At 34.8% G+C, this 17,589-nt stretch overlaps 1 protein-coding gene across 9 annotated transcripts in view; it reads right to left on the minus strand.

Moving 5' to 3' along the window:
• BIRC6 (baculoviral IAP repeat containing 6) overlaps nt 1–17,589 on the minus strand; it is a 239,599-nt gene that overhangs the window by 40,268 nt on the left and 181,742 nt on the right. For all 9 annotated transcript variants that reach the window (XR_009221707.1, XM_058551470.1, XM_058551474.1 and 6 more), the window contains one exon: nt 4,089–4,299. Coding sequence is in view for 8 of the 9 variants with exons in the window: in XM_058551470.1 (XP_058407453.1) it covers nt 4,089–4,299 (211 nt within the window). In the remaining variant the exon portion in view is untranslated. The remainder of the gene's footprint in view (nt 1–4,088; nt 4,300–17,589) is intronic.

A 17,589-nucleotide genomic window follows, 5' to 3' on the forward strand; every position in this document is an offset into this window, starting at 1 on the left:
GTATACCAGCCCCTTGCCCCTTGCCCCTCTTTATTTAACTATTCCTACTTATTCTTTAGGCCTCCAAATCTGGGTTGTTTCTCCAGTAATATCTTACACTTTAGTATGTCATGTACTGTGTTATTAAAACTGTCTAGTTATTATTTCTCCCATCTATCTCCCTTCGAAAAAGAACTCAATTTTCTTGTTACGCTCCCATGAACATTCAATAAACATCTGTTAAATGAACAAATCAGTCATGCTCTTGTGACCAGGCCAGATCTCACCTATCTAAACATAACCACAAAGTTCTAATGCATAAACTAGATAAAAGCAAGATAAATGATCTGCCTTTTCAGCTTCTTAATGATATCTTTCTATTTCCTCTTACAGAAGGTTTCAGGCATGGGAGAGAGCCAGCTAACCTATATAACTGCCTTCATTCTTTGAATTTTGAGATCAAAATTAGTTGGGTTTAGTCACCAACTTCAAGATAGTATAATCTCAGTTAGGATATTCCCACCAGCAAAAGTACACTTCCTCTTTGTACTTGGGCAAAACATTTTAATTTTTCTCATCCACAAAAGGAAGATACAAATTGTAAAGATAACACATAGCAGAAATAATTTCAATGAAAATCATTATATCTACCCCTAATCATCACCTAGAGATCTGCAGAGCACATAGCAAATCTATTTTTTCTTTACCTAAGATGACCAAAGAGTTAAATATATTGAAATGTCGTTTGAAGGGGAAAAAAAATTCCACGTCTTTTGTATATGTTTGGTTAAAAAAACAGTAACAAATGAGAAATAAGTTAACAAGAGGAAAAAACACAGCAATAGGCATATAAACTTAATTAGAAAATTAGTACTTGCTTTAATTTTAAAAATAGCGTATACTAAATAGATGTACTTTATTCACCCTTACATTTCTTACTAAGAGAGCAGAGATAAAAATAATGTAAAATTTTTCTGAGCTGGGGTATACCTACACATTATTTTTAAACCCATAACTCCAAACCCCGATAAAGCACTAAAACATATCTTAAAAGCAATATATAAATAGAACATGTTTTCCTTGGCCCATTCTCTTCTCAAGGGTATCCTGGGGTTTTTAAAAAATATAGGTGGAGATGGGGTAGGCATGTGGGGGGTGAGAGGGAAGCTCTGCACTTTGAAACAGTGTTAAAATTGAATTTAGGCCTATTTCTGTGGATATTAAAACTCTATAGGAAGTTGGACTATATTGTTCACTTTATTAGAGTTCTATTATAATGACAATATGAAAAGAAATACATCTTAAGTCTTGACGGGCTGGAAAAGAATAGATATACCTGCTCTGTGAAGTGGAAAATGAATTCTCAATGTGTCAAACCTTGCAAGGAAAGTAGGGATGTTATAACACGTATGTCTTTACTGGTTTGTCTCTCTAACAGAGGCTGTATAATGTAACAGGTATCATGACGGATCTCGACTAAGAAACATATTCAAATCCTAATAAAAAATGCTCTAGTAGTGTTTCTTCATCAGTAAAACAGTTATTAAAAATAGTTACTGCACAGGGTCACCATAAAGATAAAATAACATAAATGAAATAAACTCTGTGAACACTGATTATGATCTGTACATGCACGTTTTGTTGGTACAGAATTTAGAAGTCTCAAGTGTCATTTTTTTCCTTGTTGAACTAAGAAGGAAAGAATCTGAAGAATAATTTTTTCTAGGTAACCAAGTAGAAAAATAAAGAGCTCCAGTTAAATGAAACTCAAGCTATCTTCTATCTGAAATCAAATTTTAGTAGTTAATCATTAATTAATACACTTTATAAAGAAGTCAGAAGTGTAATTTTTAAAAAATTATACTGCAAATGTTATGTGAACTGGAAATACGTCAGTTTAAGAAAAGCAACGAAAAAGGCACTCTAGGTGTACAAATTCCATTCACTGCAATAAGCATCTTCTATAATTACCCTAGAACTCAATATAGTAACTGCATTTTTGCAGGATCCAATGGAAATTACAGCGTAAGGAAATATGTAGTATAAAGAAAGTTACTCTTATTTTAAAGGTCTTACTTTCACATTTGTAACATCACAAATTTGTGACATTATTTTTAACCAAAGTGATATTTATAACAACAGTCCAAATCTTTACACAATTTTTCATTTAAGAAATAAAATACTCCTGGGGACAAAACACTCAAGGCTTCATAAACTGTCAACTTTTAGTTATAAACTAGTACAATACACCTCAAAACACAAAAATATAACGTACAGAAACACAGAGCAAGACTCCTCCTAAATATACGTGACGGCAATTTCAAAGCTCTGTATACTTTACATTAATTGCTTTGTCAAGAACTATATGTTGATTGTACAGCAGTAAGGAACACAGATGGCCAGGGCAGAGGAATGGGATGGATGTTCAATTACATGTTTCTCAATGTGACTTAGCTCAATTAGAAAATTAGACCTGCAGTTCAATGACACCACACTATTTTTATATAATTATGCTGGGGGCTTAGGTCACCAGTTGGAAAAATTTTTGCCACAATGAAGGATGGAACCAACCATGATATTATTCTCTTCTCTATAACAGAAAAAAACCTCACGCTATCAAAGAAAATATACCTTTACATTTTCCTTCCCTGGTAAAGAGTAGTATGAACCTACAGCTTTTTATATCTCTACCAATTAGCTCTTCTTTAATCTCTTCTCTAATTTATGATTCTTACTGCCTGGTAGCAAGCCACTAGTTTTTAAAGAGATAATGACAGTACAGTACAATAAGCTAATAAGAGTTACGATCATCTGAAAAGTTGATTTCTCCCTGAAAGGTAAAGACTGACAAAAACTATTCCTCCAGTGACCAATTCTCTGCTGTCGTTTGACATATCCTATGTTTCTAAAATTTAGATTCTTAAAAAATAAGTGAAAATAGGTAGAACAAATATATTGCAAAGATGGTTAAGAATATTAATTGACTCAAAAGACCACTGACAAAGGAATAAACTTCCACTGGCAGTATAAATGCCTTAAAAATCAGAATTATGCCACCTTTAAGTAAAACTGACAACCACTAAACAGATTCTAAGAGAAAGGAAAAGGTTTACTAGGTTATTTAAAAAGAGGTGTTTTGTTGGGTTTTTTTTTTTTTTTTTTTTTGGTGAGGAAGATTGGCCCTGAAGTAACATCTGTGCCAATCTTCCTCTTTTCGCTTGAGGAAGATTAGCCCTGAGCTAACACCTGTGCCAATCTTCCTCTATTTTGTATGTAGGACGCAGCCACAGCATAGCTTTCACGAGTAGTGTGTAGGTCTGTGCCTGGGATCCAAACCTGTGAACCCCAGGCCGCCAAAGTGGAGCACACGAACTCAACCACTACGCCACTGGGCTAGCCCCCAAAAGAGTTTTTGATAAGAGAACTCATCTGAATCTAGGGAGGTGTAATCTTAAAGATTCATTTAAAAATTCAATTTTACATGAAGATAAATACCAACTTTATTACAATTCCAACAAATAAATACTGAATCCTGTGACTTCTAAAACAAAAGTTATAGCATGAATTATAACATAGGTATCAAAATGAAACAGGAGTAATCCATAAACCCAACAACTCCACTTCTATGAATCTACTTTGTGGAGGTTTCTATAAGCCCCAAAAGATGTATGTCTGAGGTTATTATAAATTGGAAATAACCTGAATGGCCACTAATAATAGATGGTTAAGTAAAATAGAGCATCTATAGCCAATGCATAATTAGAAGTATTAAGAACAATGTCAGCAATATGCATTTAATGACACTGAAAGGCGTCTTTGACCTCAATATTGAATAAAACTAGCATCTATCTGTATAACACTACAATGTGACAGCATTTAAGAAAAACTCCATACCTATAGCTATAAGACTGCATAGGGAGATGTCTGATATGCTAATGTGAATAAAGGTTTCTAAGTGTAGGATTTGGTGGATACTTTTTCTTTGTAGTTTTATATACTGCTTGTGTATATGTGAGTTTAATTAGTATATATCATTTAAAAAACCCACAAAACTATTTAAAAAAGATTGTTCAAGGCAAGGTCAAGAGAAATGAAGAAAAGTAAAGTACCTTAAACGGTTGGTGTAGGTATCAACACAGGTCTTCATTTTGGCTAATAAAGTACCAACAGAAGTTTGACATTCTGACTGTTCTTCTTCCTCTTCACCATTCTCTGTAGAAAGAGGTAACAAGAGGGGCACCATGGACGTACAAGAAGCAATGGCTCGGAGCAATTCCAGCAGAGCTCGATAGAGTGGCACATGTCTTGCCATGTCAAGAACTATAAGAAGAGGGGAAAAGCATAAAATGAGATCATGTGCAATATAAAACTAAGTTCACAGCAATGCAGCTTCTACTTGAATCTTAAGATTAACTGGTTAGCTGGTAAATGGACTAATGCAGATGTTTCTGAAGCATCAATGTACAAAGTATAATAAGAGGCACTTTTAGGAAACAAAAATGAATAAGGCATAGAGTTGGGGAGAGAGCAAGAAATGTACTTAAGTAACTATCTAGTTATATTACCCATAAAAACTATTAAATAGCCCAGATAATATATCATGGCAGTAAATAAATTTATTACTATGAAGTGGAAATATATTTTAAAAATTAAATTGAAACGATAGAGCCAATAAATCTTAGGTAAAATAGAATGATATGACCAGTTTACCAAAAGCATAATTCAACAAATTGTTAAAAAATTGACTGTATGCTAACTTTTAATTATTAGCAACAAGTCAAATGAAATTTTTTATTAAAACCACATGTATCTAAGAATGGATTCCCTACTCTAAAAAAATATATTGCCCCTAAGGTTTTTATAAAATGTTTATATGTTTTGTTAGGTTTTGTGGCTTTCTTCCAACCAGAATTTACTTTTGTCAATCATGTGAGATAAGGATCTACTAACTTTTTTCCAATACCAGTTACTGAATAAAGTTCTTCCGTAAATATTTGTTATTTATGATGTTAGTTATTCCATAAATATTCACTGAAAACCTGCTGTTAAACAGGCTGGGAATACAGCAGGGAAGAAAACAAACAAAAATCCCTTCCCTCATGTAGCTTACATTCTAGCTAGAAAAGGACAAATGAGTAAAAATTTTTTCACACACCAGTAAGTTCTCTGAATGCTACACAGAAGATTAAAACAGGGAGAAAGAACTGGGGGAGTATCTCAGGATGTAGGAATTGCCTCACTGCCCACAAAGCAATACTGGGATTAAAGTATGGGAGGATGAGGCATCACCTAGGAATTCTGGTCTTCATGTGGCAACTCATTTAAAGGGATAAAGGGCTTAATAAAATTGATTCTGATGGTCTGACGACAAATAGGCTTTTCAGAGTGATGGAGGAGTAGGCCCTAATTTCACACGTTGCAATGCTGATGCAGAGGACAGGGTAGGAAAGTATGACTGCCCATTCTTTCCTGATTTATTTGAAATTTTACCTTGCATCCTTATCATATATAAAGTTTCCATACATACTTGGTTATGCTTAAAGCCTCTTTTCCAACCCATGATCTAATCTTATTATTTACTATAATTTTATAGTATAACATAGTACACTACAGTTTTCAGGAAAATCCAGGTTAAAACCCAAAGTTACTAATCAACAGGCATAAAACACAACATTAATACTTGTGAGGATATGAGAAAGCTAGACTTATATCAACAGGTAGATATGCACATTGATAAACAATTTGGCATTATTTAAAATGCCCAGATTCTAATGGCTTAGAAATATCATTTGCTACTAAATACCTATAAATAAGAGTGATCAATATAATACTGTTTTCAATCCCGAAAGCTCAAAGCAACCCAAGAGCAATAAATTAAAAGGCTAAATACATAATAACAAGTCCAAATGATTCTACCCTATGTAACATTTAAAAAGAATAAAGTAGATCTGTCTCCTACATGTATATTTGAGGGAAATAACTTGCAAAAAATACATGAAGATGACATTTATGTGAACACATACTCAAATATTATTTATTTTCTATGGCTGGGGTACTATGTAGGAATACTTAGAGAAAAAAGATGAATTTCTAAACATTCATTTTACATACAGGAGTAACACCTCAAACTGATTATCCTGACAAATAGTAAAACATTCCTGATAAGGCTATAGTCTCTTTTGACCATTTCTCTCCTTCTCTAGTCCTTTCACCAGGCTTATCACTTTGGTATGTATACATGTAAACCTTTTTCTATTCAATGACATTTCTGTGTGTGTATTATTCTTTGGAGAAGGCATTATTATCCCCATTGTGTGCATGAGGAACTAAGATTTAGTAAGTTGCACAAGCAGCTAAATAGAAGATAGCAAGACCAAGACTGACACCTAGGTATATCTAACTCTAGAACTTTTTCATTATACCATGATGCTTCCTGAGTTGCCCAATATGGTAACCACTGGCCACATATGACTACTTTAATTAAAACATGGGCTAGCCGCGTGGCTTAGTGGTTAAGTGTGCGTGCTCTGCTACTGGCGGCCCTGGTTCAGATCCTGGGCACGCACCGACGCACCGCTTCTCCGGCCAAGCTGAGGCTGCGTCCCACATACAGCAACTAGAAGGATGTGCAACTATGACATACAACTATCTACTGGGGCTTTGGGGGAAAAAAAAGGAGGAGGATTGGCAATAGATGTTAGCTCAGAGCTGGTCTTCCTCAGCAAAAAGAGGAGGATTAGCATGGATGTTAGCTCAGGGCTGATCTTCCTCACAAAAAAAAACTAACAAAAAAATAATTAAAATGTAAAAAAGTTAAAAATTCTGTTCCTCAATTGTACTAGCTGCATTTCAAGTGATCAATAGCCACACGAGTCCATACTGGACAGCATAGATACAGAATGTTTCCATCATACCAAAAAATTCTCTTGGATTGTGCCATCTTCAAGAGGCAAATCCCTTAATATTGTTTACATACACAAACTGTGAAAAGTATGCAGGCATGGGCTCTATCCACAGAGAACCTTTTCTAGAGGTTCTAAGTGTCACACAGCCAGCTGCTATGCTTAAAAGAAACAATCTTTAGACATGTTCAAAAGAGCATGAATATTTTATTTCAGGTTCACTTCAAAATAAGGGATACATACATGTACTGGATATACTTGTATAGGTATAGAATACTGAGACTACTAATCACAAACAAGTAATGGTAGATTCATGTAGGGAGAAGGACTAGGGTTTGGAGGGGCAATGTTAGGGTGAATTACTTTTCATCATATACCTGTTTGAAATGTTTTGTAATGGTTTATCAGAGTATCTGGCATGCAGTAAATATTTTCTTGACAACATAAGATAATGTAGTAATTATCAGATCGTAGTAACTTGATAACACATAGATGACTTAAAGAACTTAAGATATAAACACATGTACAAAAGGAATCAAGCTATGATCTTGTCCCAGTTAGAAAAAGCAACAGAAAATATATTATTATATATTCTTTCTAGTTAAAATCTTAAAAATTAATCTGACCTCTATATAAAAGGAAAAATACTTAGTATTTTAAACAGCGTGTTCATTAAGGGGTAGAATTTTGTTTTCCAATGTTATTGAATAATGTATAGTTATAGCCTTTCCATAGAATTTGTGTTGTCTTTCCTTACATTCTCTTGAATGGAGTTCTATGTATGGAATTTATGTTCCATACTACAATATGGCCTCCAAATAATCCATACTCCACTGCTCTGCAACATTCTATTGCCCTAAAAATAAAACCCAACACAACAAAGCATGGCTTTTTATAATATATATAATTAAAAACATATATTCTCAGATTAGAGGAGCAGTCAAATAAATTATATGCTAAATTATATCTTATTAAGTAACTCCAAACATTAAGGTGATAGAGGGTTATTATGTATACACAAAAAATGTCTTAGAGGTTTAATAATTGACACTTTGCCAAGAAAATAATCAATGGGACTAAAAATGAACACCAATTTTGTTCTTACAACAAAATAATTGAGGCAATATTGTGTTCTTATTAAAAGACACACTGGAGAATTAAACCTAAAATGTTCTGATATATAAATAAACTATCTGATCCAAAGAATATGAAGAAATAATTTGACAAAGGAAATTTTAAATAAAATGAAACAGTACATCTCCAAATGGCATGACATTAGTTTCCCACTGGCCAATTTTTAAGGATAAAGGTATAAATCACAGTACATTGATTACTAATCCCCAAACAAAAATAGCAATTGTAAACAGTATGGTTAGTTTTCGTGCTTAAATTGAAAGACAACTAAGAAAACAAATAAATGTGGCTTCATATAAAACTCAGATGAAATCTAAATGACATGTGATATTAATTAGGAAAAGTAATTAGTGGTACTTAACTGGTAGTACATACTACAAAACTTTTAATAATGCCTTTGATCACAGGTAACTAACACGAAAGTACTAAAATTTATTTGTTTCCTAAGTACCCAAAAAAGGACTCAGAAAAGAACTGAAATCTCTAGACTTCTAGTCTAATACTATTTTCCTGCTGATTCTGCTTTACAAGAAAACAAATTTACACATTAAGGGAATAATCATGATGCTTTAAAAACAGAGAAAAACAGACACTTTTCCGAACGTGATTATGATAATAATAATAGCAGCTAACGCTGGGAGCACAAGCGCCAGGAACTGTTCTCACCATTTTACATATATTAACTAACTTCTCACAACTCTGTGAGGTAGTATTATCTTCATTTCCTACGTGAGGAAAGTAAAGCACAGAAAGGATGAAGAACTTGCTCAAGGCTGCATAAGCAGTGCAGTGGAAAGGGCAGAATGCACACACAGGTCACCCAGCTCTTAAGTTCAGACCCTTAACCACGGAAGTATAATGCCACGCAAAGGCCAGAGTTTCGGAGAAAAGCACTAGCATGATTTACTAACACAGAGAGAAAAAGTGTTTTATGCATGGCAAAAAAATTTAATATGACCTGAAATTCCTCATAACAGTCTCCTTAAAGCACATTAAAAAGTGCTAGTTGTCTTTAAGCTTTAATACGATATAATTCATAACCTTAAAAAAATATATTCAACATATTTTTACAGCACGGCCTCAAATTTAGCTTTCTACTACATTCACACGGTAAAATGAAAAATTTAGCTTTTTCAGTATTTTAATTCTCTGGAAGCTTAAAGTGTCAGGCTTTTCTAACTGTTACTTTGTTACAAAAAAATTCTTTAAGTAACCCAAGCAAAATCATGAAATCATTTCCAGATGATTTATAACTTTTAAAATCAATTTATGGAGGCATAATTTACAATTAATAAAAGGAACTAATTGTAAGTGTGCATTCAATGACTTCCGACAATAAACACTCCTGTGTAATCACCGCCCAAATGAAGATAGAGAACATTTCTATTCTCCCCAAAACTTCCCCTTATGCCCATTTGCCATTAATCATTCTCTTCTGGCCATTTAATCATTCTCTTCTGGCCAGCTTCAGGCAACCACTTCTATGCTCTTACTGTAGAAAGCAGATAAACAGAGAAACCAACAATACTAAATAGGTTCTTTTTTTTTGAGGAAGATCAGCCCTGAGCCAACATCCATCGCCAATCCTCCTCCTTTTTCTTCCCCCAAAGCCCCAGCAGATAGTTGTATGTCATAGCTGCACATCCTTCTAGTTGCTGTATGTGGGACGTGGCCTCAGCATGGCCGGAGAAGCGGTGCGTCGGTGCGCGCTCGGGATCCGAACCCGGGCCGCCAGTAGTGGAGCGTGCTCACTCAACCACTAAGCCATGGGGCTGGCCCCCAAATAGGTTCTTTAAAAAAAAAAAAGAAAAGAAAATCCTAATAGCCCCATCACAGTTAAAGAAATTGAATTCTTAACTAAAAATCTTTTATTAAAGAGCTCCAGATGGCTTCACAGGTAAATTTTATCAAACATTTAAAAAATATGTAGTATTAACCTTACATGACCTCCTTCAGAAAATAGAGGAAGTGGGAACAACTCATTTTGAGGACAAAATTAACCAGACACCAAAATGACACAAAGACATTACAAGAAAAAAGAAACTACAGATCAATACCCTTCATGAACACAGAAACAAAAAAGGATAATCAATCACAACCAAGTAAGATTTATTCCAGGAATGCAAGGTTGACAACATTTGAAAAGTCAATGTAATTCACCATATTAACAGACAAAAAAAGAAAACTCTTATGATCATCTGAGCAGATCTAAACTAACCATTTAACAAAATTCAAAATTCATTTACGATAAAACTCTAACCAAACTAGGAATAGAAGAAAACTGCCTCAACCTAATAAAGGGCATCTAAAAAAACCCTACATCAACCATCATATTTAATGGTGAAAGACTGAATACTTTTCCCCAAAACTGAGAACTTCTGCAAGATCTAAACAGTACAACAACAAAAATTTTTTTTAAGAAAACAAACAAGGGGCCGGCCCAGTGGTGCAAGCAGTTAAGTGCGCGCACGCTCCACTGCGGCGGCCCGGGGTTCACCGGTTCGGATCCTGGGCGCGCACTGACGCACCACTTGTCAAGCCATGCTGTAGCGGTGTCCCATATAACGTAGAGGAAGATGGGCATGGATGTTAGCCCAGGGCCAGTCTTCCTCAGCAAAAAAAAGAGGAGGATTGGCAGATGTTAGCTCAGGGCCGATCCTCCTCATAAGAAAAAAAAAAGAAAAAAAAGAAAGCAAACAAGGCATACAGATTGGAAAGTAAGAAATAAAACTGTCTTTAATGTACATGGCATGATTCCCTACACAGAAACCCTAAGGAATGGTAGAACTAATAAGGTAGTTTCACAAGGTAGTAGGATATAAGGTGAATAAATAAAAATCAACTATATTTTTATATATTAGTAACCACAGGAAAGTGAATTTTTAAAAAACAGCATCATTTATAATAGCATAAAAAATGAAATTGGGAGCCAGCCCTGATGGCCTAGTGGTTAAATTTCGGCGCACTCTGCTTCGGCGGCCCAGGTTCAGTTCCCGGGTGCGGAACCACACCACTTGTCTGTCAGTAGCCATGCTGTGGCAGTGGCTCACATAGAAGAACTAGAAGGACTTACAACTAGAATATACAACTATGTACTGGGGATTTGGGGAGAAAAAAAAAAGAGAAAGATTGGCAACAGATGTTAGCTCAGGGTGAATCTTTCCTAGCAAACAAACAAACAAAAAAAAAAATGAGGGGACGGCCCAGTGGCATAATGGTTAAGTTCGCCTGCTCCATTTTGGCAGCCCAGGGTTTGCAGGTGCAGATCCCCAGCGCAGACCTATGCACCGCTTGTCAAGCCACACTGTGGTGGCATCCCACGTACAAAAACGGAGGAAGACTGGCACAGATATTAGCTCAGGGCTAATCTTCCTCAGCAAAAAGAGGAAGATTGGCAATGGATGTTAGCTCAGGGCTGATCTTCCTCACCAAAAAAAAAGAAAAGAAAAAGAAATTAAGATAAATTTGACATAAGTTCAAGAGTACAAAACACTGCTGAGAGACATTAAAGGAAATCTAAACAAACAGATATACAATGTTCACAGATTAGAAGACTCAAAGTTGTTAAGAAATCAATTCTCTCCAAATTGATGTATAGGTTGAATGCAATTTCAATCAAATTCACAATAGGCTTTTTGTTGGGGGTAGAAATTGACAAGATAACTGAAATATGTATATGCAAATACAAAGGACCTACAGAACCAAAACAATTACAACTGAATTTTATTTGCCATAAGATTACAAATTTTACAATTCATGCATCTTAAAGAGTAAGTATAAACTCTACAGATATTAACTGATCAAATGCTTGCCTTTTTGAAACTATCTAGTGGAACAAAGGAACAAGAAAAAGAAACAAAAAAAATCTACAATGATACTTTGACTAAAAAATAATCCCTAGAGGAGAAAGCCTCTCGGTAAAAACAAAACAAAACTTCTTCATAAGTCATGTAAAGCTTGACTGTTTGGTTTAATATATGACCGACAAAAATATTTCCATGTAGAATTTCTATTCATTCCAGCCCACATCAAAGTTTTAAGGGTTTAGCTATATAAACTTTGATGTCCCAACACCAGCTTTTCTCTCTTTTCCCCATTTTTGATAGAAATAGCTAAACTATTTCAGTCCCAAACATTTTTATACTCTCATCTTCTTCTATTACCAATCTGTCTGTTTATACTTCTACCTATACATATGCATAGTCATTAAATGTTACTCATTACTATTTCTGGATGGTGGTACATGAGGTAATTTTTAAATTAATTTCTACTTTTTCCTTTATGCTTTTAGGCATTAAGTTATTTACAGAATGCATAAAATGATGTCTTAGATTTGCTTTAAAATAATCTACTATGTCTATTTATGCGTTTGGAAAGAATTGGCTAAGGATACAGATAAAAGCATGGCCACATGTTTACCACTGATGAAGTTGGGTGATGGTGCTCATGGGGGTTCATTATGCTACAACCACTAGTTTTACATATTTTGAACTTTTCCATAATAAAAGATTTTATTAAACTGTCATGGTCACAAAAGAAAAAAAGTCTGAGGAATGTTCCAGATCAAAGGAGATGAAAGAGGTTACAAAATGTAACATGTGATCTTAGATTAAATTTTGGACCAAAAGCAATTTTTTTTCTTTGCTATAGAGGACATGTTTGGGACAAAAGATGAAATATGGATGGTATCTGTGGATTAGATGATTATATGGTTGTACTGTATCAGTTAATTTTCTGATTTTAATTACTGTAATGTGGTTATGTAGTAGATTGCCTTTGTCGCAGGAAATAAACCCTGAAATACTTAGGGGTAATAGGGCTAACATGTCTGCAACAGATATCTCACAAATGGTACAGAAAAAATAATGTGTGTATATGTATAAAATTTATATATGTTTGTATGCATGTACAGATAGATAAAAGAAAGGAAGGAAGGAAGGAAGTTGGTATGAACCTTTCATAAAGGTGTGGGGAAACAGCCACTCAACATGACTGCTATAATGCCTATAAGCACAAGTTAAAACCTGTCAAAATAACAAATTGATTTGACAAACAAAGTGAACAAAATAACAAAACAACCATTGAATCAGCAATTCTAGTAATTCTATAAATTAATCCTATAGATAAAATTATCAAGGTCACCAAAATTAGTCACTGCAGCACTCGTTATAAACAGTAAAAGAATCAATATATGTTTATCAGTATGGAGCTGTTTTAATTACTAAATATCAATTATGCAGTCATAAAAAATGAAGATGTGCTTTACGCTGCATTGGAGAAAATTCCAAAGTATGTAATTTCGGGGTGGGAGGAGCAAGGCATAGAAACAGGGTTGTATGGTACACTGTCATTTGGGCAAAACATAACATATAACAAAACAACAACAACAAAGGAAGGAGAATATGTATTCGTATTTACTTGTTATATATATATACACACACAGGATCCCTATAAAAAATATAAGAAATTAGTACTATTGATTATCTCTTGGGAGCTGAACTAGCTAGCTATAGGACAGGGGCAAGAAGACAACTATTATATTGGATACCATCTTAAAGCTTTTGAATTTTGAAACAAGTGAAGAATATAATACTTGAGTAAAGAAAAAGTTAATATATTTTAATATTCAATAAAACCGATTAATGTTACAAGGGAAAGTACCATTACTGTACATTCAGGCATGTGCTGCATTTTTACTTTCAAGAAATTAATGGATGCAAAATATCCCACTGTAAGGATACAGAATATTTAATTAATAAGAGAGCTTGAACAATTTTTACTAGGTTTATAAGGCCTCAATTTTTTTTTTTTTGGCTGAGGAAGATTCACCCTGAGCTAACATCTGGCCAATCTTCCTCTATTTTGTATGTGGGCTGCAGCCACAGCATGGCCACTGACCAGCAGTGTAGGTCCGCGCCCGGGACCTGAACCTGGGCCACCAAAGCGAAGTGCACCAAACTTAACCACTAGGCCACTGGGGCTGGCCCATAAGGCCTCAATTTTTTTTTCTTGCTGGCATGACACCATGAGGAGTTCAGTGGACCTGCTCCCAAGGGAAACTGATAAAAATTCTTAAAAAACCACTACCACTTAGGGTGTTTGGAAATAGGAGTCCTAAGAGCATACAACAAACTGAGAAAACATTTGCTAGCCAGTTATCCAAAGATTTCCATTTGTACTCTTTATAAACTCACTTAGCAAAGTACCACACAGTGTTTTATTCTTCCCAACCCTGTTCCATGTAACATACAATGAGAAACAGAATAGAACACAAATCATCCCAATAAAAATCCCAAGTTATTTTGTGGATATTGACCAACTGATTCTAAAATTATATGAAAAGGCAAAATACCCAGAATAGCCAACACAATACTGAAGAAGAAGAACAATGTCAGAGGACTGATACAACCAGACTTCAGGACTTACCATTAAGCTACAATAATCAAGACAATGTAATATTGGCGAGAGAACAGACATACAGATCAATGCGCCCGGGGTTCGCTGGTTTGGATCCCGGGCGCTCACCGACACACGGCTTGGCAAGCCATGCTGTGGCGGCATCCCATGTAAAGTAGAGGAAGATGGGCACGAATGTTAGCCCAGGGCCAGTCTTCCTCAGCAAAAAGAGGAAGGATTGGCAGATGTTAGCTCAGGGCTGATCTTCCTCACAAAATAAACAAATAAATAATAAACAAACTATATAAAATCATAGCACTTTAGACAAAATTATACAAGAATGGAAGTGACCCAAGACATGTTGATTTTTAAAAAGTAATTAAATGGCTATGAAGTTATCAAGAACAAGAAAAACCACAAAATGAGAAGCTACCTCTCCATTGTAAGAATAATGCCAAGGACAGCCTAGCTTGCTAAAGCTCAATACGGAAGAAAGGGGAAAAAAGATATGACAAATACGCAAGCACATGCATGCTTAAAAATTTAAATTTTTTTTTTAATCTGGAAACAAATGGGCATAGAGAAAATAAGACAGCCATTCTAAAAATAAATGAAACATGGTATTTTCTTTTATTCTATTGGTATTTATTTTATTCAATTAACTTGGCAGTGGCAAGAGCCAACTGGGAATCTTAAATTACGGAAACAGAAGATATTCTCTTCATATCAGGGAGGGATGAAAGCAAAAGCTATGGAGACAGGGTACTAGGCAGCAGACAATGAGATTGAGAATAGTCCAAACAGGATGAGACATAAATTTGTAGGTTTGACTTACAAGAAACTTTAAATAAATTTCATTACTGTGTCATTTCTTATGATATGTATTTTAAACTTAAAATATCAAGTTTTTGTATGTTTGCATTTTTTAAACAAGTTACATAAACAAGTGTGCTCATTTTAAGGTCAAATTCCACAAGATATAAATGCCTCTGGCAATCTACGCTTATGTCTGGAACCTGGAACATGGTTATTTATATCCGATTTTAAATTTTTTTTTTTTTTTTTTAAGATTTCTGAATATCCCTAGAGAAGGGAATTTGGAAAACTAAGGGAGAGCTAATTTATGCTCTTTTTTTAAGGTATGCACTTTTATACTACCACGTATGGGTGGTCAGTGAATAAAAGGAGTCAATAAACGTAACAAACTCTTAATGAAAACCTGCCCGTTAGAGTACAAAACAGACCGTTTCAACCTTGAATTCCTTAATCCTATTTTTTGCCATGAAGAGCTTCATCAGAAAACTCTAAGTCTTTAAACTTAGCTCCTTTTCACACGGCACACTTCATTGTTACTGCAGGATTAAATGCAAACAGTCTGACAAGAAAGAGCAGAGGCACAACATTGTTGTGCGATGCAATGTCTGCAGGGGTGGCCTGCAGCTCCCTCTTTACTCAGCAAGTGCATGTTCAGTGCTACTGCTTACTACTATGTAAGCAAAGTCACTACCCTTATGATCCTCAGATATGCCTGGTTGCTGAATTATGAAATGCTAGAAAAATATCTTGGGATTATCATCCACAACTACAGATAACAGTTGTGTGACATTACTATAACTGTTCCAGTAAGAGAAATTTTCTAATTTGAAAACAGTTAACTAGTACTAGGTAGAAGAATAAAATTCTCATTTTCTGTATTTGAAACTACAACATTTCAATGAGGAAAAGGATATTCAAACGGCTGAAAAGAAACACAACAGTTTAAAGGTTCATCAGATAGATAATTTATAAGAAATAACCATAAATATTAGCAGTTTTTGTGAAACATACGATTCAGCATGTATAAAAGCTAAAAATAATTCTAAGACAAAAAAGGAACACATTTACTGTTTAGCTTATTACTGGCAGAGGCTATCAATTTATACCAAATAGTTACAGTGCAATTTACCATGGATTACTAATGAAGATGACCCATCCCTTCGGGAGAATTGAAAACATTTGCCACCTTCGATATGAAGCTTGCCCAGGTTTTGTTCACTTCTTTTTCTCTGTGTGTAAACAGAAGCTCTCCATGAAGAGAAAATGTTCGTTCATCACTATTGTGGACTAAAGCAGGATATCTGATAACACTTTATTCCTGACGCAACGTAGGGTAAGGAACACTTTTCTTTTAATTATTTTAAAACTCTGACATTTAGTAACTTCATTGTTTTAGGCTAAAATATATGGTGATTATACATATATATCAGACATAAACTGAAGTTCATATTAAATACATCAGCATAGCCAGATATACATATAAAATTTAAAAATATATTTATACCTACTAAATATAGAATCATAATATATAAATGGCAGATTTTAATGTGCCTTTTCATTATATTTTCTATTATTCTGTCCAACTGTTAAAATGGTAATAGATTATTTGAAGTTGTACTAAAACACATTTTCTATCATTTTCCACCATCTTGACAGAGCAAAACAGAACTATGCACTGAAAAATTATGCAAGAAAAACAAGTATAGTAAACTAAATTACTTAGTATTTCTCTATATAGTTCAAAGGTATCTTTCCAAGGGATTTGTTTCACAATCAATTTTCTTTTTCTGTAGACCAAGAGATTTTCTGGGAAAATGGGTACTTCTGTCATCACTACAGCAGAAGATGTAAAGAAGAAAAAGAAGAATCTATCTTGGGGCCGGCCCCGTGGCTTAGCGGTTAAGTGCGCGCGCTCTGCTGCTGGCGGCTCGGGTTCGGATCCCGGGTGCGCACCGACGCACCACTTCTCCCGCCATGCTGAGGCCGCGTCCCACATACAGCAACTAGAAGGTTGTGCAACTATGACATACAACTATCTGCTGGAGCTTTGGGGGAAAAAAATAAATAAATAAATAAATAAAAAGAATCTATCTTGGTCATGTTAGGCATTATTGGGATAGTACTTAACCTCGCAGTACTTGTTTTTGTGTACATCTATACCTCACTCTGATAGTCTCTTTCATAGGTTACATTCAGGACAAAACCCAGAATGATTTCTATGACTATCCTTTAAAAGGACATTTCCAGAAGATTACGACACACATTCCAGGGTAAGTGCCTTGCTCTAAGTACTGCATCAGAGTAAGTGCCTTGCTGCCAAGTATAGCAATGAATATGGACAATAAAGATTTACTGCCAGAAA

Source organism: Diceros bicornis, chromosome 12 (assembly GCF_020826845.1).
Source record: "Diceros bicornis minor isolate mBicDic1 chromosome 12, mDicBic1.mat.cur, whole genome shotgun sequence".
In the NCBI taxonomy this organism is placed as follows: domain Eukaryota; kingdom Metazoa; phylum Chordata; class Mammalia; order Perissodactyla; family Rhinocerotidae; genus Diceros; species Diceros bicornis.